Source organism: Propithecus coquereli, unplaced genomic scaffold (assembly GCF_000956105.1).
Source record: "Propithecus coquereli isolate 6110/MARCELLA unplaced genomic scaffold, Pcoq_1.0 Scaffold470, whole genome shotgun sequence".
Taxonomy (NCBI): domain Eukaryota; kingdom Metazoa; phylum Chordata; class Mammalia; order Primates; family Indriidae; genus Propithecus; species Propithecus coquereli.
The window spans coordinates 729,034-750,119 of NW_012150508.1; the positions used below are offsets into that span (position 1 = coordinate 729,034).

General features: G+C 39.6%; 1 protein-coding gene across 5 annotated transcripts in view; it reads right to left on the reverse strand.

Moving 5' to 3' along the window:
* ALKBH3 (alkB, alkylation repair homolog 3 (E. coli)) overlaps nt 1–21,086 on the reverse strand; it is a 34,801-nt gene that overhangs the window by 7,085 nt on the left and 6,630 nt on the right. For 4 of the 5 annotated variants that reach the window (XM_012655332.1, XM_012655330.1, XM_012655331.1 and 1 more), the window contains exons 7-9: nt 18,887–18,975; nt 13,193–13,402; nt 9,873–9,962 (exon numbers count right to left, since the gene is read on the reverse strand). In XM_012655332.1, coding sequence (XP_012510786.1) covers nt 9,873–9,962; nt 13,193–13,402; nt 18,887–18,975 — 389 coding nt within the window. The remainder of the gene's footprint in view (nt 1–9,872; nt 9,963–13,192; nt 13,403–18,886; nt 18,976–21,086) is intronic. The other variant, XM_012655334.1, reaches the window with a different exon arrangement.

Here is a 21,086-nt window from a genome sequence, read left to right on the forward strand (position 1 = left end):
GAGTGCAGTGGTGTCATATTAGCTCACTGCAACCTCAAACTCCTGGGCTCAAGCAATTCTCTTTTCTCAGTCTCCCGAGTAGCTGGGACTACAGGCATGTACCACCATACCCGGCTAATTTTTCTATTTTTTGTAGAGATGGGGTCATGCTCTTGCTCAGGCTGGTCTTGAACTCCTGGCCTCAAGCAATACTCCCACCTTTGCCTCCCAAAATGCTAGACATGAGCCACCGTGCTCAGTCTCTAGAATATATTCTTAAAAAATGAAATTACTGAAGCCAAGGGTACAAACTTTAAGGTACATGATTTATACTGCCAAATTGCTTTCTTGGGAGAAGGCTACAGCAATTTATAATTCCATCAGAAAACAATGGCAGTACATATCTTTTGGCTGACAAAGATGAAAGAAATTAGGGGAGAAATGGCAACTGATTCAAACTTAGAATTCTTGGGTTACTAGCCCAGTTCAACTTTTTCTTACATGTCTATTTGCTGTTTGTGATTCTTCTATTGTGAATTCTCTGTTCATGTCCTTTGTCCATTGTTCTGTGGGGATGTTAATGTTTTTTCTTATTGATTTATAACCATAGATAGTGAGATATTAGCCCTCTGTCATACTTTTTGCAAATACTTTTCTCGTTTGCTATCTGCCTTTTAACTGTGTTTATAATATTTAACACAGAATAGCTCAAAAATTTTCGGGTCAACTCTCCTGACCTTTCTTTGGCTCTCCTTCATGGTTTTCATGCTTAGAAAGCGTTTTCTCATCCTGAGGAAAGTTAAATATACAACTGCATTTCCTTTTAGTTAAAAAAAAAAAATACATTTTTTAGATTTAACTCTTTAGTCTACCTAGAGTTTTGTGGGCTTTTCCCCCCATGCTACTTTTTATAACAATTTCCAAGTACTTAAAACAAGGTGTCCTGTTGGATTTTTGGACAGGATCAACTATGGTATATGCTCAGGTGCCAAGCATGTTAGGTAACTATTATATATATATACATTATGGCTAATCCTCACTACAACCCTGTAAAAGTAGTGGGTGGGGGGCAATATTATCCATTTTATCATGAGCAAAGGGAGCTAGAGGGAGAATACCTGTCTAAGGCAAAAGGCTAGCTGGAAGCCAGGCTACCATTTGAACATAGATCTGCCTGGCTCTAAAGCCTATGTTCTTTCCACTATACTGTGTTCTCTAAAGTAAGCTCTATTCCTTCTGAAATCCTATAATATTTCCTGTCCTAATTATATGGCACCCTGACTATACTGTAAGGGTCACAAACACCAGCAAGTAGCATAAACAAGAGGCACTGGTTGGGTGCAACACACCAGAGAGTGGGGGCTGTGGGGAACCAGGGGCCTGCATACAGGGGTAGCTACTCTGGCAATGAGCTGCTCCAGCTCATTGCTCCCCAGTGTTGCCCCATCTTCTGGGATTTCCGGGGAAATTGATCAGTGGGATTTTCATGTGAAATCTCCTAAATTATACATTTTGGCAATGAATTTGGTTTCTTTAAAAACACCGGAGGCCAGGTATGGTGGCTCATGCCTGTAATCCTAGAACTTTGGGAGGCTGAGGCGGGATGATCACTTGAGGTCAGGAGTTTGAGACCAGCCTGGGCAACAGTGAGACCTTTTCTCTACAAAAATAGAAAAATTAGTGTGGTGGCTCAAGCTTGTAGTTCCAGCTACTTAGGAAGCTGAGGCAGGAGGATCCCTTGAGCCCAGGAGTTTGAGGTTGCTGTGAGCTATGACGATGCTACTGCACTGTAGGTGGAGTGACAGAGTGAGATGCTGACTCAAAAAAATTAATTAATTAAAAAATAAACAAAATAAACACTGAGCAGCATTAACAAGTCCGAGGGTCAGATTCAGCTCCAGGGCTGCCCAGCCATGCTGCTGATGGACCCATGACATGACTGCCTTCCTTTATTCCCAAGGCCAGCTGTCATCCACCAGGCTTCTTTGATCCCCACCCCCCCTTTGCCATTCCACACAGTAGTGCCTGATAGAAAGCTCAGGACACATGTGCTACTTGATCTTCAAGTATCATATTCTTCATCTTACCCACGACTCAATCAGAAAAGGCCATTCAAAGAAAAATATGCTTCCAAATTACTGAGCTCAGGTAACAGTGAGGCATTCAGTTTTCCAAGTCATCTCCAATCCCTTACATGAGCTAAACAGAAAACTTCCATCTTTTTACTAGGAAGATACATATGAAAACAAAACACAGACGAGCAGAAAGGACAAATGAAACAAAGTAGAAGTCTGCTGCCCGTTTCTAATTTCCCAAGCTCACAGCAAGCACCTGACACACAGTGACTATCATTAATTACTGCACGGACGCAGTAGGGGAGGCTCCACAGCCACGGTGGGCCCTGAACTCTGGAGAAGACTTAAGCTAAGACAGTGTAGGGCATTCCTAAGGGACAGCAAAGAGGTACTTTAGCAGAATGGAGTAACCGTAGAGGGAACAGTGAGAGACCAAAGCTGGCTGGGCATACATTACATCAAGATTTCACAATCTGGCTAAGGAGTTTCCATTTTATGCTTTGTTCCAGTAGAAGCAAATCAAGACTTCTGAGTTGGAAAACAAAATGATGAAAGCAGTGAACTCCATCTTCACTCTATGCTCCTCTTTCTCTATTCTCTTGTCCTAAATGATAATGTACAATTCATAGTTTTACATATTTTCTATATTATTAGTTTTAATTCAATTCAACAAACAGTTGCTTGAGCCATCTTGGGCAAGTGATTTAACACTGTGTCTCAGCCACCTCATCAGTATTATGGGAATAACAACAGCATCGATTTCACAGAATTATTGGAGGATTCAATATAAAGAACTTAGAACAGAGCCAGGCACAGAGTCAGCACTATACACTTGTTATTTATTATTAGCATTTTACTGTTGTTATTCTAACAATTCTCAAAGGATGACTAGCCCAGGCCTGTCGTCTGAACTCCAGATTTATATAGCCAACAGCCTACCTTGCATTTGGAAGTCTCAGGCAATTCTAACTAAGCATGTGGAAGAAGGAACCCCTTAAACAAGAACAAAATCACGGCAGAAATCCCTGCTTCTCCTCCGTCTGAGTAAATAGCACTCACCACTGCTCAAGTCAGAAACCTGGTAGTCATTCTTGATTCTTACCCTCGCGTCTGAAATATCATTGGCAAGTTCTGTTGGTTCATCCTCAAAAACATCCTCAAACCCATTCACTTCTCTTCATCCCCACCGCCACCTTAGTCCAAGCCAGTGTCTCCCACAAAGACTAGTGTAACCACTTTTTATTTAGTCTCCTACTCTTGACTTTCCCCAAACTATTCTTCACACAGCAGCCAGAGTGATCTTTTGAAAATGTAAACCAGATAATGTCACAACTCCCTTTATACTCATTACACTTAGAATCAAATCCAAACTCAGAGCTTTAACAAGTTGTAATTATTTCTCTGTTTATTTGATTATCATGTAGCTTCTGTAACCTCCATGATGGCAGGGACCACATGTCATGTTCACTGCTCCATCGCCAGAGCTGAGCATAGTACCTGACACAAGGTAAGTGCTCGATTAATATTGGGGGTAGGGAAAGGAGAGAAGACAGGGAGAGGGGCAGAAAAGAACTATTCCTGAAAATATCTGGCATCTGGGTATTGGATAGAACAGAGGGAGCAAAGATTGGCATTAAGGACATTAGGGCAGAAAAAAGTCATTTTAGTATTTTAGGCATGTGGTAAAAAGGGCCTAGGATGAAGATGGTTGCTGTAAGAGGGATGGCTCTTTAGACATGTCAAGAAAGAATTAAGATGACTTGGGAATTGATTACATATGAGAAGCAAGGGAACAAGAAAGAACTGAAAATAACCTGACCAGGAGAATGGTGGTATCATGAACATAAATGGACTTATCAGCAAATGTGGAGTTTCTTTGAGAGAACAATACTGAATCTGATTTTATAATTCCAGTTTGGGAGTCACTTGTCTCATGAACATGTAGAAGTGATGACCGGAAACTTGACATAAAAGTTTAAGCTGGAGATAAGGGACATAACGATAAACAAGAAAGAAAGGGACCTTCCCCGTATGGCATTTACAATATACTGCCAGTTTATAATCTCGGAAAAAATAACGTACAGAAAAATAACAGAATAAAAGATAATCTTGAACCTCCTTATTTAAGGGGTTGAATTTAAAGAAAAAAACCTTAAAGGAGGCAGAGAAATAGCAATGAAAAAAGTATGGGAATACCAAATAAGACAGATTTCAGAAGCCAATAGGAGGAAGAAAAGACAGCGAATAGAGGCTGAGTTTCATGCCCAGTAGTGACAGATCCTGGTGACTGATATTACAAGGATGACACAGAGGCCTATGTACTTGATTTGAGTCAGTCATAATCATGAGAATTTTAGCAGAGTGGTGGGATGGAGCTAGAGAGCAGGTGTGTCAAGAGTGAGATAAACTGTGAGGACACTATAGATGTAGACAACTCATTCCCAAATATGCGTTTCAAAAGCAAGAAAAAAAGCCAAGATGTCAGCATGTCTGCACGGTCAAGCAAAGGGTTTTTTGAGATAGTAACAGAGATTTCTCTTGCCCTCTGGGCCAAGACTCAGATAGATGGTGGCACTGCGTGGCAAGGAGAGTCAAGGCTTTTTTGCAGACTAAAATGATATTTGAAAACTAAATATTAGCCCGTGCTATAGCTACTTACCTGCTGAGGTAATCTCCCTTTACTTGCCCTATCACCCAACTTATAGCTATGCTAATAATGTCCTTTTTGAAAATTAGTTCTTTTCAGCTTGCTTTCCCAAATTGTGGTGCTGACTTGCACTTGAGAACCCAGCTGGGTTCTAGACTGCTTCACGGATCATCTAAGCTTGCAGCTGTATCTGGGCTGCAAAGTTGTTCCTCTAGTGCTGATATGAATAGAAGAACACAGCTGGACTTTTTGTCCACAGTGGTAAAATATTTGTAAAATCTGACATAAACACAACCTATTAATTATGGAGAGAGACTAAAGCTGGGACCCCATAAAGTTATCTTTGCAGAGTTATTCTGCTGACTCAAATCACATTTTAAATGATGGCATCCTCAGCATCGATCTGAAATACTTTACCTTTAAAAACAGAAGGAGCTGTTTCTGAAATAAGATATGCAAAAGTAAGAGGCTAGCTGGAAAAGCATAGATTTGAAATCACTGAGGTTATTGGATCAAAATGGTTTTAAACTCACTTGCCACATACAAATCTTTGAATTTTGATAACAGACTTAAACCTAAGGCATGAAACTATAAGAATTCTAGAAAAAAATGTTGGAAAAACTCATATAGACATCGGCCTAGGCAAAGAATTTATGAAGAAGACCCCAAAAGCAATCACAGCAACAACAAAAATAAATAAATGGGACCTCATAGAATTAAAAAGCTTCCGCACAGCCAAGGAAACAATCATCAAAGTGAATAGACAACCTACAGAATGGGAGAAAATATCTGCATACTACACATCCAATAAAGGGCTGATAACCAGAATCTACGAAGAACTCAAGTACATCAGCAAGAAAAAATTAAGCAACCCCATTAAAAAGTGGGCAAAAGACATGAACAGAAACTTTTCAAAAGAAGATGGACTAATGGCCAACAAACATATGAAAAAATGCTCAACATCTCTAATCATTAGGGAAAAATACAAATCAAAACCACAATGAGATATTACTTAATTCCAGTGAGAATAGCCTTTATCAAAAAGTCCCAAAACAACAAATGCTGGCGTGGACATGGAGAGATAGGAACAGTCATACATTGTTGGTGGGACTGCAAACTAATACAACCTCTGTGGAAAGTAGTATGGAGATACCTCAGAGAACTAAAAGTAGACCTACCATTTGATCCAGCAATCGTACTACTGGGTATTTACCCAAAGGAAAAAAAGACTTTTTATCAAAAAGACACCTGCACTTGAATGTTTATAGCAGCACAATTCACAATGGCAAAGATGTGAAAACAAGCCAAGTACCCATCAATACATGAGTGGATTAATTAAATGTGGTATATGTATACCATAAAAAAATGGTGAACTACCTTTTGTATTATCCTGGGTAGAGCTGGAGACCATTCTTCTAAATGAAGTATCACAAGAATGGAAAAACAAACACCACAGGTACGTACCGTTAAATTGGAACTAATCATTCAACATTTATGTGCACATATGGAAATAACACTCCTCGGAAATCAAGCAGGTGGGAGGGGGGAGGAAAGGATGGGGAAATTCACACCTAACGGGTACAATGTACACTATCTGGGTAATGGGCACACTTATAACTTTGACTCAAATGGTATGAAAGCAATTTATGAAACCAAAATATTTGTACCCCCATAATATTCCGAAATAAAATTAAAAAAAAACAAAACCAAAAAAAACCCAAACAAATATTTAATATTTGGGTTTCTGTCAAACTCTTTCCTGATTTTTGGCATTCATTTGGCTTGGGAGGTTCTGGTGAGGCAAATGAGAAAAGCAAGCAGAAAGGACCAGTATGTGCAATCAATCATCCAGGCACACCCAGTGAACTTAAAAGCTCAATATGTGGACTTCACCAATACCTCACTAACTTACAGAAGAGGGTTTGGAGGCCTGAGCGACTGCTGGCTGCAGCAGAGGCTCTCCCTGCAGGCACTCAAAGCACAGCACTGTAGCCCAAACTAGTAGATAGACTCTTGCCTTTCCTTCTAGATTGTACACATTGAAAGGTAAATGAAATTTAGAGTGAAATACCTACCAACAGTGTATACTGTTCAGATTTATTGTTGATACAGTACTGGGGGTAGGATGGAAGTGAGAAGTTAATGAATTTAAGCAAAACCAAACTCAGCTCTCCACCCACATTGTAGCTGTTCCAGCTTCACTGAATGTGCATTTGAAATCAGAAGAGTTAATGTGATGAAGATCCATTCTTGGTAATATAATATTTCTAAGAAATGCAGCTTAAAAGAACTGCTATCTTGAAAGAGCTTCCACTCCAGACCATAGCATGAGAAATAAATGCCCTCCACCCTCTAAAAGCATATGAGAACAAATTCCGCCATGTCTGACATCCAGCTGAGCCCAGTCATTAGCAGAAGCACAAGCCTCTCCAGCCATCTGTTAATACCAGTATACTCATTCCCAGACTGTTCCTGGGCATAATCTGATCACACATAACCCCTCACCACTTTCCCTCCTGTACCCTTCCACCATGTCCTCTGGAATTCTCATTCAGAGATGAGCAAACTCGCCTATATCCTCAGCCTCCATGAGCTCTGAAGGCTCCCTCTGCTTCCTTGTCCTAGCTGGAATCCGGCTATCTCCAGAAGATTGCGAATTCCCTGAACCCTCTCATGTGGAAGGTGACCATGTCTCTTAATGCAGTGGATCATGGAGCCAGGTGACAGAGTACTCGCCTTCCTCCTCATTAGCACTTTCAGATCATTATTCCCATGACTCCCTCAAAAATCCCTGCTCCTCTGAGCTCATGCTCCCTCTCTCTCCTTCTCGACCTTGGTCCCAAGTATACAGAAGGTCTAACAACCTCCTAATTGATCTCCGTGTTTCTACTCTTGTTCCTTGCTAGTCTAGGCTCCATGCAGTAGTAACAGTGACCTTTTAAAATTGCCAATCAGACCATGTCACTCTTCTGCTTAACATACCTCAATGGCCTCTTCACGTACGTAAAATAAAACCCACTCCTTCCTGACGCTCCTGAGTCTCTGCATGACCAGGCCCTGCCCACTTTCTCAATCTCGTCACCTGCTATGCTCCTCACACTGGCTCACTCTGCTCCAGGGCAGGGCCTCCTTTCCCTTCCTCAAACACATTTAGCTCTTTTCTGCCTCAGCTAAGCAGCCACCCTCCATGAAAATGTGACTTGTGAAAGATCAGAAAATCACCAGAAGGCTCAGGAATAGTTCTTAAAGAGTATGGCAAAGGGGAGAAAAAAACTCTACCACTGGGACAAGGTCTGAAAGTCAGGTTTGCAAGCCAACCCCATCCTAATCACGGCACACACAGAAACACAATGAATCACTTTGCAAAAGGTTATCCCCCTAAAGCTAAAAGTGTTGTCACTAGCAATACAAAACTGGGAGGCTTGCTGCAAAAATTAATTATTCCCCATGGGAGTCAAGGCATGAATTTTAGCCTGAGACAAGGGCCCAGGGAAGCAAATGATTCCAACTTCCAAAGGATCTCAAGTCTGAAGATAATTCAGGTCCTACCGGGACTACCTATCTTCATCCGCCTAAACACATATACATACATTCATTTATCCAATCACTCTCACATTCTCCAAACCATTAAATGGTCCTAGAGATAAGAGCTCAAAAACTTGGAGTTTAGGAAATGCTATTCATTTCCTCTTTCAATTTCCACACCTGAAAAGTCACCATGGCATCTACCATTTATGACAGCTTAAACATTCACTAAGTACTTGCAACAATTTTCATGGGAAAACTTTTCAGTGACTCCCATGAAGTATCTTCCAAGTATTATTCCCATTCACAGAAAAGGAATAAATATAAATGAGGCAGTTAAGTGCTTTTTAAACATCAGGGACAGAAGCAGGAAACAAAACCTGATTTTTAAAATTTCATTAGGGTATGTTTGAAAATGATCATGGTTATCAATAATTTCTTCCAAGTATTTCTTGTGCTCTCTCAGAGGAGATGCTATAATCAGCAGACGGATTAATAAGGGTGGATGATTGGAATGGCTGCAGGAGGAGCTACTAAGGTGGAGGTTCAGTCCCTACTCTATGAAATGCTGCATAGTTCTAGCTTTCCCAGTTTCCAAATTTAAGCTATTCAGTATCATATTGTTTTGGATTCCAATATCCTCATTTTTTCTAACGTCCTAGAAAAAATAACAATATTTATAATCAGATTGACCTTTTTATACTCCACTCTTCCCAATAGTGTGTAAAGAAAGCCAACCAATTAGAAAGGGAGGTCCTCGGACCTACAATGCACTGGGTGCTCTCAGAGTCTCTACCACCAGATGTGCTTGCACAGCCATCTCTTCCGGTGACACGAACGGGGTTCACATCCTGCAGAAGGACTAGAGAGAGGAGTGGTTAGAGAAAGGCCCAACTTTCCTCAGCTCCACCACTTTGAGCCCCTCACATTTGGAGGATTCATCTGATGAAGGACACAGTCTATCCAGGGGTAATTTGCTAGAAAAACAAGGCTTTTGGCATCTAAACCTCCAGTGCATCACAAACTTCCTGCTATTATCTAATAATATCCCCCCCCCAGCCATCACTGTTTCCATGGTAACCGACAGAGAAATAGCAGCCTGCCAAATGGCTTTTGTAGTTCCTCTTCCAGTCTGTTTTTCAGTAAAGAATTAAAGCTTGCTGGGAAAAGAACCAGACTAATCTTTGCAAACAGGGACACAATGTGGTTTGGAAAGTACAACTGGGTTTGGGAAAAGACGTGTAGATGAACCCCACCTGACAGAATAATAAAGGTCTACTGAGATATATTTGGTAAGCTTTACCTTGGTCTTAGGACAGTATAGCCTGACTGGCCAGAATACAGATACAGAAGATCACTTGGTCTTTGATTTGAACTAAGCAAAATAAGGGATTGGAGAGAATGGAGAAGCAAGCTCCAACAAGTCCCCACATGCTTTACTATCATTAAACGAAATGGCAATTTACTCCAAAATCAAAATGAACACGCTGGACTTGGCAGACTTGGACTAAAGGACAGTGAAAAAAGGATCGGCACCTTGGAGAAATAAAATGTGTAATTCCAGGGATGATGTATGCAAGAAACTGACTGAGCCAAGCGTATGAATCAGAGGGGCACCGGTGTTTAGGAAACAGAGATCTCCTTACCATCTCAGCACAGGCAGAAATTGTCAGGAATACAGTGCATGGAACTGGGGCAGCTTTCAGAAGATCAGCAGCTCCAGAGATGTGCTCGAGCTGCCAGATTGCAAAACAAATAGCTGCTGCAGCGATGGAGGAGTTTGAATTTCTTAAAAATCATGACTAATCCTCTTTGAAAGTGGCCCAAAACAAACGCTTTTCTGTCTCAAAACTGCATACTTAAATGAAATGCAGGAAATTGCATGACTCTTCTATGCCCGTGTCAGATGAGAAATTATGACTCAAGTCAACCAGGTATTAGCTTCTCCTCTGATGGGTCAAAGCTAATAAGAGTTTGAAAGATTCCCTCCCACAACCTCTAACATACTCCGAATGTCTTGTCAACAGACATGAAAATTACAGTCTATAGCGGCATACTGAGACAGGTCCCAGGAGTTACAGGAAGTCAGACTCCTATAAATCCCACACAGAAGACTAACCTAATTTATAGTTTTTAATTTATGCTTTTACCTTGAGTTGTATGAATCATGAGTCATGTTCTCAGAGTTAGAGTTTAGGGAAAAGAGTAGACAAAGACTTGCAATAACTATTTCCTTCCAATCCTTCAGAAAAAGGATCATTTATAAGATAAAGATGATGCACTCTACGGTATTTCAAAGGCTGTCAACTCAAAGAAAGGCTTCTGAACTTCTAGTTTAGCTACAATTGTGGATTAGGATTTTTGGATTCTATCAATGAAACTTGAAGCAATCTTTTCAAAAGTTTAAACCTGTGTCCTGTTTACAAAAGAATGGAATTTATAAGTTCTGAAAAAAAAAAGGCATTTTAAACTACTAATGTGTGATTAGTAAATTTATTAATGTGTGACTATAATTTCAAATATATTAACATTCAATTTCCCCATCTTGAACAAAAGCCAGAATTGAGAGGACATACAAAAATTGCATCAAATTCATAGTTAAGACTAGATGAGAAGCCAAAACTTACTAGAGTCAATAACCTGAGGTACTAACATGTTTATATTTCTTTCCAAATCTGTTCCCTCAGCCAACTTTATCTGAAAATCTCAGACAAATTTTCTTACTTATTAGATCTGTATTTTCATCAAGTCAGCTACCATAGTTACTGTGCATATTCCTTTGCTGCTAGTAAATAATTAAGGGGACTTTACTACTTTTTGAGTGTTTCATGGCCTGTGCTTTTCGTTTGTGTTCATCAAAACAGACTCCAAGAAGGCTGAGGAGAAGAGAAAGCTTTAGTGTGGGGTATGGGCAATCTCCCTCTTCAACACAGATTCTGTTCCAAACGGTTGCCCACAGAAACAGTGCTGTCTGTGGTAGTTACATTCTCTGTCTGCACATTAACCTATAACATAACTGAATTACCAAAAAGAAGCTCTTGATCACCATGCATTATATATTTATATGAGAAAATGAAGAGCTTCAGCTGCCTGGAGGGGAGAAGGAATGGGGTATTTATGGGCACCAGAAGATAACTAATGCTTAATAGTTGCAAATTGTTTCTATAGTAAAACTAATTATCCAGAAAGCATACTTTGGGGATTCTTAAGCTCCTAATCTATAAATAGGCCAAAAATGTTTTTAAAAGGGGGTAGTGGTGGTGAATGTATGCGTGTAAAGAAACAGTAACTGAATACCTAAATACTTAGCAACAAAGAAAACAGCTGCAAAGGACGAAAGACCAGGCTTATACCAAAGATTATATACACTACAACTTGTTTGCCAATCAGAAGGAATGAAGGCTAACTCTAGGAGGAAGACACAGCACCAGCATGTGCTAGATGAGCTCCAGGAGAGCTCATTCACTGCTAGAGCCTCAGGTGCCATGACCACACCTGGCAAAAAGCTGATGTTCCATATGTCTGGCTTGAGAAGGTCTGCACTTAAACAATGAGACGCGCAGTGTTTCTCTGCTTTTATATAACAGGAGCTAAGGGCAGGATGAATTCTTCATATGTGTGAACCTGGTATTTAACTGAGTGGAAGGGTGTGTACAGAAGTATAACCACACCTAAAAAGAATATAGCAAAGGCTGGGTTGTCTGAGTCTCAAGTAGTGCTCCTTGCTACACGAGAAGGCTGCTTGCCAGTGTAACCATGAAGGCTATTCAAAGTGCCCAGGGAGCAAGTTCACTCAATAACACATGGCAACTGACAATCCACTACTACCAATGACCAAAGTTTCTGTGTAAACAAAAGCAGAGAAAACCTAATCAAGGGAAATCATACCAACAAAAGGACCTTAATGGCATATATGCAAAATAACGCAATATACTTCATGGAAGCATATTACCATGCATGGAAACTCAAATACACATGAGGTAAACACCCAGTCTGTTAATGGTATTCTCAGAGATGTATATCTGATAAAGAACAAACATGAGCACCAACTGACTAATAATGATGTGGTCTGGATTAGGTCATATACAAAAAACAGCCTATTGGTTGGGCTTCCACACTGACTGGGTCTGGTTTAATGTTACAGGCCGAATGATCAGGAATTTTGGTTAGGAAAATTCACAAACCCTGGAAATAAAATAATTTGGTAGACGTTTGCTCTTTTCTTGGAGTTCTTTCTACCTTAGTCCTAAGGTATTACACTGTTGATTCAAAAGAATTAATAACCCTGGTATCCCTCAAATGTCATGCAATCTAGGTAAGATTGGGGTGGAAAACTGAAGTTATTATATGGTAAGTTTAGTCACGGCTTTTGTACCCGAATGTGGACAGATCATCACCTCTGATAATCTGGCTTGAGTTTCCTCTCTCTGAAAGAGTTACAGATCCATCTGTGTTTCAGAAGGCTAAGGAATGAGGATACATGTGATGTCCCTTACAGAGAAGTGGCCACATCACCATGAAGAATATTTATAACGAAGCCTTCTTCAGTGGCATCTTCCTTGTGCCTCCTTTCCTTCCCTTCTTGCCCCCACTAGCTTGAGTCATCCTTCATAATCTTTCTTTCTTAGCATTTACCACAATTGCAGTTATTTGAGTAATTAGCAGTATCTGTCCACCCCCACTAGACTGTATCTCCATGAGGACAGGGACTGTGTCTGTCCTTTCCATCAGTGGAAACGAGCCCCCAGCACCAGGTACGGGGCAGGCAATTCCTGTCGGATAAGTAAATGAATGGGCACTTTGGAAGCTAAACGTTAACCATGGGGTAAGCAATCAGTTGAAAATGTTTTATCAGCGAAATGTGTATTCCTATCCTCTAAATCTGAAAGGAGGAGCTTTTAGGAGCTCCAGTTTTTTCACAGAATAATGGGAGGAAGGAAGAGCATAAGAAAAAGAGAATACTCACTGGCGGTGGCTTCTTCCTCATCTCAAAAGTGCGTGTGGCACCAAAACTGAGTGAAGCAATGACGGGGCACCTCCCGAGTGAGGGTTCATCGTCGCTGTGCCAGTCCACACTGTCCTTCTCATTTCGGTAAAGATTGCAGAGCAAGGAGTTGAAGGTGTGGCCGGTATTCTCTTCGACGCGGCTCTTTAGTGTGCTCAGCACAGGATGCCACTGCAATCAACAGGCAAAGCAAAGGGCAGAGACAGTCACATAAGACACGGGGTGGCAGCCACATGGAAAAACAGAAAAGGCAAAATCAGTCAAGTTATAAACTGGGACATGGAATAAGCAAACTGCTTGGAATGCAATAAACAGAAGGCAAGAAGAATAGTGCAATTCCCTCCTGTCATGTCTACTTTGAAGAAAGTTGACCTCTGCAATGTTATAGAAGTACTAAATTTGGTATAGCAACGTCATGAGGACCAGGGTCTATCTACCCATCTCATCCTTTCTATGACGCTTGCAAAGAAGCAAATGTCAGCATATTCAGGGCAGTGACCTTGATAAGTCACTAAGGTGGTAAGTGCAGCAGTAAAGCGGACACGTTGCCAGGTAGTTAGCAGACTCAGAGTGACGTCTGAAGAGTGAAACAACTTTCCTACCGGGTGGCTCTCTGTTCAGTCTATTCCTGTTTTATCCTGAATGGCAGAATTTCTTTTTTAAAAAGATATTTAAAACTTACAGAGTGGCTAACTTCCTAAAAACAGAACCTGAAAGGGAAAAACATTCTTTTCTACAGAATGGGAATCATGACACGCTCTTAACAAGCACATGGACTGTGAACTACACAAGTCCTAAACACATTCCACGGCCCCACCTCCTGGACATTGAGTTCACTGACGTAGTTTATATTTCAAACTGTCTTGCCAGGTGTACTACAGGAAGCTGTGATCCCTGACCTTAACCCTAACCCTAACCCTGTACTCGGGAGCTACAAAGAAAATAGCTTGTATTGGTTCTTACTAGAATTCTATGTCTTTCTTCCCAGAAATCAAGTGCTTTATAGAGCTTCCTTTAGAACAGTGGTTCTCAAACTTTACACCATTAAAAATTATTGAGAACCCCAAAGAACTTTTGTTTATTGGGTTATACCAATTGGTAGTTACCATATTTAAAATGAAAACTGAAAAAAGTTTAAAATACTGGTTAATTCATTTAAAATGCAATAACAAAAACAAATATTTTTTGAAAAATAATTAAAATTTCCAATACAAAAAATTGAGAAGAGTGGCACTGTTATGCAATCTCTTTAATGTCTGACTTAACAGAAGAGTTGATTCTCATATCTGCTTCTGCATTCAATCTATTAAAATAGGTTGTTTTGTTGAAGCATATGAAGAAAACTGGATTCATACACATAGTTTGTATCCTTTTTCAAATAATTCTAGATATTTTTCTTTGATATTGTACCAAAAATCAAGTGCTGATTTCTTAGAGGTTAGCTGAAATGTGGAATCTAAAACCATATCAAACTTTTCATATTTTTTTACATTTAAATCCACTGGTCCAGCTTGAAATTTGAAAGGATCTTTAACCTTGTATGGTTTTATAACATCAACCATTGGTCATCTGGAAAATATTAGTTCACTGAATTACAAAGATCTTCTAAATGCTGATGCATTTCATTATACAGTAACAAAAAATCACATCTGTTATTACCACTGATCATCAGAAAAGTATAAGTAATGGGAAGAGATCAGGCTCAAAGTGGAAGATACCAGTTTTCTAAAATTCTAATTTTTGCTTGAAAACACAACTTTTATCATTAGTAATAAATCCTGTCCATTGTTTTCCTTGAAGTGACATTCACTTCATTCATTTATGAGAAAATACCTGACAAATACTCAAGTTTTAATAATTGTAAGTCTGTTTGCCAGTTGTCTTCTAAGTAAAAATGGTCCATGAAAAAAGTAGCTAGTTCAGCTTACACCTCAAAACGATCACACCTTGATTTGTATCAAGAGTGCTTTAGGCATACTTTCAATTTCATCAAAAATCTATTAAGAAGATATTTGCTCAAAGACTGAGATTTAGTAAAACTAATAATTTTTACTGCTTCATCAAGGGACATTCTTAAATCAAACAATCATTTTAAAAATTTTAAACTGGAAGTGCATGGTGATGAAGAACATAATGACTACTAGTATGGTTTGATGACAATGACTTGATTCCTGCTAAGGTGCCAGCGGTTTTATCCATTATTACTTTTGCACCATCAGTGCAAATTCAACACAGTGAAAATGTCATATTTTCTTAGTGTTGTTACAAAAATAGTTTTACTTACCGATTCCCAAAAAGGGTTTCCCTTCCAGGGAATCTGAAGATTACACTGTAAGAACTGCTACTTTAGAGAACTCCTCCAATGTCTGACTATGTTATATGTCGGGTGGTGAAGGAATGGATGTTCAGCAAAGGAAAGATAATGCTAAGTACGTCCCATGGCTACTGTCAGGTAAAACTGCCGGGGAAGCATATGTGAGAATCACTCAGTTTTACTATGATGTGAAAACCATGGTTAAAGCTGGAATTCTTGTTGTGGATATTAGTATTACATTCTAAGCAGAGGATTTAAACCTGGAGAGACTCAGGAAGCCTCTGGAAGTTGGAAGTTTCTGCATCTTTCTCTATTGTGGTAGAAAAAAATATAACATGAGATCTACCCTCATAAAACAAAAATGTTATTAAACTAACCTATGTTCAAGAGAATAAATTCTGAAGTGAAATTCCAATAATAATGTCAGTAAGCTGTATTTCCCATTTATTTTACAGCTTTAAATTTATCTTCATGGAGATAAAGATGAGATGCTAGAATTATACACTTAAGGAGCAAAACAAGAATGAAAAAGAGAAAGATAGCTTTTCTACAATGTGACTGTGAATCTAATTAGCACTTCCCTGACTTGCTTGGGGAGGAAGCACTATGATAACATCAAGTTTGCATTATGTTTCTAAGTAGGTATTTTTTCTCTTGGTTATTTTTGGTAGTGAAGTACAGAGAAAAGGGAAAAAAAAGGGGGGAGATAATGAACTACAGGATTAATTTAGACTCTTCAACCAATACTCTATATACAGATTCCCTCAGAACTGAATGTCTAAATTAAAATTCAGCATCATCTCACTGTTCAGTGAAGACATTCTATCCTTAAAAGACATTTGAGGAAAAGAGTACATGAAAATATGAATCACAAAAATAAAAGGACCTAGTCAGTGGATTTTAAACAATGTTTTATAGAGCCCTGGGTACCACAGTGGTGCCTCCAGGTCTAGAGTAGGAGAAAGGAGAGTTGGTGCAACTCCCAGCCAGTAAAGGCTTTGATCAGTTTTATACAATGGGTTCATATAAGATTTAGCTTGAACAAAGACTAAAAGAAACTTAAAAACCTGTGATTGAACCTGCTCCTCTTCCATGGCATATGAAGCTTGAGGTAGCAACAATTTTTAAATTAAACAAGTGCCCCCCACATACATACAGACAACATACATATACACCAGTGCACCCTCCTTTAAGAAAATCTGAGAAGGGTAACTCTTTTGATTTTAAGACAGAATATAAATGAACTGAATCTCTTCACAATAAACACAAAGTTATGAGCCAGTCAAATCCAAATTAAAAAATTCTAATTTGACCACCTTAATATCCAGCTACAGATGGTTGTCTGAATAAATTACGGTAAACATAGATAATTATGGAGTACTATGCAGCTATTGAATATGATGTTGTGGAATAATATTTAATGATACTATAACATGTTAATGATACATAATTAAATGAAACATAGTTTACAGAATTTATTTTAATTTTATAGAAAAAAGATTCTCAAAATATATTTTCCTAAAATAAAAAAGATTGGAACTAAAACATCAGGTGTCAGCATTATCAAAAATTTTAATATTCTTCTTTATGCTTATCTGCAGTTTCTAAATTTCAATAAGCATATATTATTCACATTTTTTTTTAAGACAGGGTCTTACTCTGTTGCCTGGGCTAGAGTGCAGTGGTGCCAACATAGCTCACAGCAACCTCAAACTCCCAGGCTTCATTGATCCTCCTGCCTCAGCCTCCCAAGCAGCTGGGACTACAGGTGTGCACCACTATGCATGGCTAAGTTTTTTAGTTTTTGTAGAGATGTGGTCTTGCTATGTTGCTCAGGTTGGTCTTGAACTCCTGGCCTCAAGCGATCCTCCCACCTCAGCCTCCCAAAGTGCTGGGATTACAGGTGTGAGCTACCGTGCCTAGCCATTGTTTACTTTTTTAAAAAAGAATTGTCATAAAAAAATTCTTTTGAAGAGTTGTCAAAATGTTCCCAAAGTGTCAGAAAATAAGAGGTTACTTTACTCAGCAGATCCTGTGTACCTTAAGTTTATTCTCAAAGAGTGGATCTTAACCAGGGGCAATTTTGCCCACCCCCCAGCAGATGTTTGATAATGTCTGGAGTCAGTTTTAGTTGTCATGACTGGGTGAGAGCTGCCACTGGCAACTAGTGGATAGGGGTCATAGATGCTGCTAAACATCCTACAATGCACAGGGCAGCCCCACAAGAAAGAATTATCCAGCCCAAAATGTCAATAGTGTTGAGGTTGAGAAATCCTGTTCTCAAAGCTAAACTAGAATGAATAAGAAAGGACTTCTTCCCCACACGCCTGTTTAATCCTCAACTTCTCTGCTATGACTGTTGACAAGATGATAAATTAATTCTGACAGAAACAGGGAAGCAACCTATGTTGGACTGGCCTAATTTAATTCTCTCTCTGTTTCCAAATCAATCACAGATATAAAGGGTCTCAGCACTTCCCCGGATCCAATTCTAAATGCAGCCCTGGAAACCAAAGCACACAACTATCTCCTTATGTGAAAAAGCCCTGCACTTTCAGTGAATATTTTATCCCTGAACATCTTAGTAAGGTGGTAGTCTGTGATTACATATTACTAGAAGCTCTGAAATGTGTCACATTGCTATGTATCTCAATGCCATAAGCAAAACTCCATTTTCTTCAAAGTCTCTTCCAATAAAGCGTAACATTATTTGCCAAAGGCAAGATTCCAGAAACTAAACAGGGAGCTATTTCTTGGACCTTAACTCCATCCTCTGGACAAGCTTAATTTATATACTAGAATATCTTTGTCTACTGTCATGGAAATTTTTAAAAACAAAAGCAGCAGTAGAAACAAGCCAAAGCAGTAATAAGTTGGCAGTCTGAGAACTGCAGCCATAGAATGAATACAATATCAACAAGAAAAACATTGGATTTTTTCTCAGATAGCAAAAGAGCCTGAGAAATGGAAAAAGACATTCTGCCCTTACTGGCCAGTCGTAAGGATGTAGCCCCACAGCAAACGCATAGCACGGTGTACACAGAAGGATTACAGCCAGAGAAGCTTGAGGGAGGGGGATATTAGGAGGAGAAACAGTTTATTTTCCTGAGATCCTGGACTCTGGTTCCTGTTTACTCTAGCTCCAGTTTTTTCTCACCCTCTGAGTTCATCTGTGGATCAAAAGCACATAAAGGATGATGAGCACATGTTTGAACCCAGAGGGTTTTTTGAACTAGGAACCAGCATGCATCTCTACAAGGTAATTTATTGTTATTTTATAGCACTGAACACTTACAGTATATAGTCTATAAAACTATACCAACAACAATATTTCAACATACGTGAGGATTTGGTTCCATAGTGATTCTTGAATAAGTGTAAGGAAGTTCTCCATACCATGCTGTAAGTCTTGGTTGCTGATAAGTTATATCTAAGAAAGAAAATACAGGGCCTTTGAAATGGTTTAGTGCTATTGAAGGTATGCTGAGTGCCAACTCTGTGCCTTGCAATGTGTAAGAAGTTACGAGAAATACAAAGGAAAAGTAAGGATAGGCTCCGACCCAAGGTTCCACTTTCATCGAGGCTATGGAAGAAAAGATAAGAGAAGGCATGGCAGACACAGCATGGGCAAAGGCTCCAGGACGAGAACGTGTGTGACTTGTTTGTATCAGTGATGACATAAATAAAAGAGAAGGAGTCACACTTGGGAACAGTAGGGCTCAGACTAGGGACGATCTCAAAAAGCAGGATATGGAGCCTGAACCCGTGCCATAGGAATTTGTGGCACCAACATTCATACGAGAAACCGTTCATCCATGTGTCCAGTATTGTATAAGCCCTTTTGATTCCAAATATAGGAAAAAGTGCTCTGACCAACTGTAGCATGTTGCAGATTTCAGTCAGAGTTTTTGATGTTCGAATTTGTGTAGAGAGGGAGTTATCTATAGATCTGCTATTTTCCCAAAACTTTTTTTTTTTTTTTGAGACAGGGTCTCACTCCATTGCCCTGAGTAGAGTGCCATGGTGTCAGCCTAGCTCACAGCAAACTCAAACTCCTGGGCAAAAGCGATCCTCCTGCCTCAGCCTCCCAAGTAGCTGGGACTACAGGCGCACACCACGATGCCTGGCTAATTTTTCTATTTTTAGTAGAGATGGGGTCTCACTCTTGCTCAAGCTGGTCTCAAACTCCTGAGCTCAAGCAATCCTCCCACCTTGGCTTCCCAGGGTGCTAGGATTACAGGCGTGAGCCACCTCATCTGGCCTCTTTTCCCCAAACTGGAATTAGCCAAGACAACAATAAGAACAATAATAATAAAAGCAGCTAATGTTCACTGAAGGCTGACTATGTACCAGGCATTCTGTTAAGCACTTATCATGCATTATCTCATTTAATTAGCACAACTTTATAAGGTAGAAATTATTATTAGCTCAGTTTTACAGATAAGAAAACCAAGGATCTGAGAGTTACTTAACTGTAATTTGCCTAAAATTAACAATTACTTAGAGTGACAAGCCAACAATCAAAGACAAGTCTGTCACCAAAAGCCCTCTGAGGAAACTGCTGGGAGTTGAGAGAAGGCTGCCCTGAAAAAGCTAACTCCCATTCTGACGTGTAACAAAAATGAAATCATTACAGCTGGCCCTCTACATCGCAGGTTCCACATCTGCAGATTCAACCAACTATGGACAGAAAATATTCAAAAAAATAAAAAACAACCATATAACAATAAAAAATCCAAATAAAAATACAGTATAACAACTATCTATATAGCACCTACATTGTATTAGGTATTATAAGGAATTTAGAGATTTAAAGTATATTGGAGGATGTTCGTAGGTAATATGCACATTATGTGCTATTTTATAGAAAGGTACTGAGCATCCTTGGATTTGGCTACCCACAGGGGCTCCTGGAGCCAATCCCCCATGGATACCAAGGGACAACTGTATATACTTTGCCTCTTTCTTTACAGAAAATTTAAATTCATTCACTGTGCCAGAAAAGAAATTCTATGCTAGAGCACAGACGCCCCCCAGTGACCACCTCGGGTATAACAGGCACTGGTGGCTTGTGGATGCCCACAGAGGAGCAGGTTCAAGTCAGGTAATAAACTGCTGTGTCACCTTTACAAGCTCAGGAGCGTACAGATGCTGAAGCTAAAGGAGACTGGACTCTTCCGGTGAAAGTTAAATAAGAATAAAAAGTCAGTAAGAAGCATCACAAAAGAATGTATGCAAAACAGGATCAGAAAAAAGAAAGCTCTGGACGTTTCTATAAAGAAAGAGGAAAGTTGGCACCATTTGAACTAATAGAGGCAGTGAACACACACAAAGGGAGGTAAGTATGTTAACCACAGTTTAGCCAAACCAGACTTCCTTTGTTTCCTTGAACTCTCACCTCTTCACTCCTGCCAGGTTCTCTCTGATCTCTGGGCCTTTTGCCTGTTGTTCCTTCTGCCTGGAATATTCTTCCCTGTCCCCTCTGACTGGCTAATTCCATTCATCCTTAAGGCCTCAGGTTTTGAAACTCTGTTTAAGACT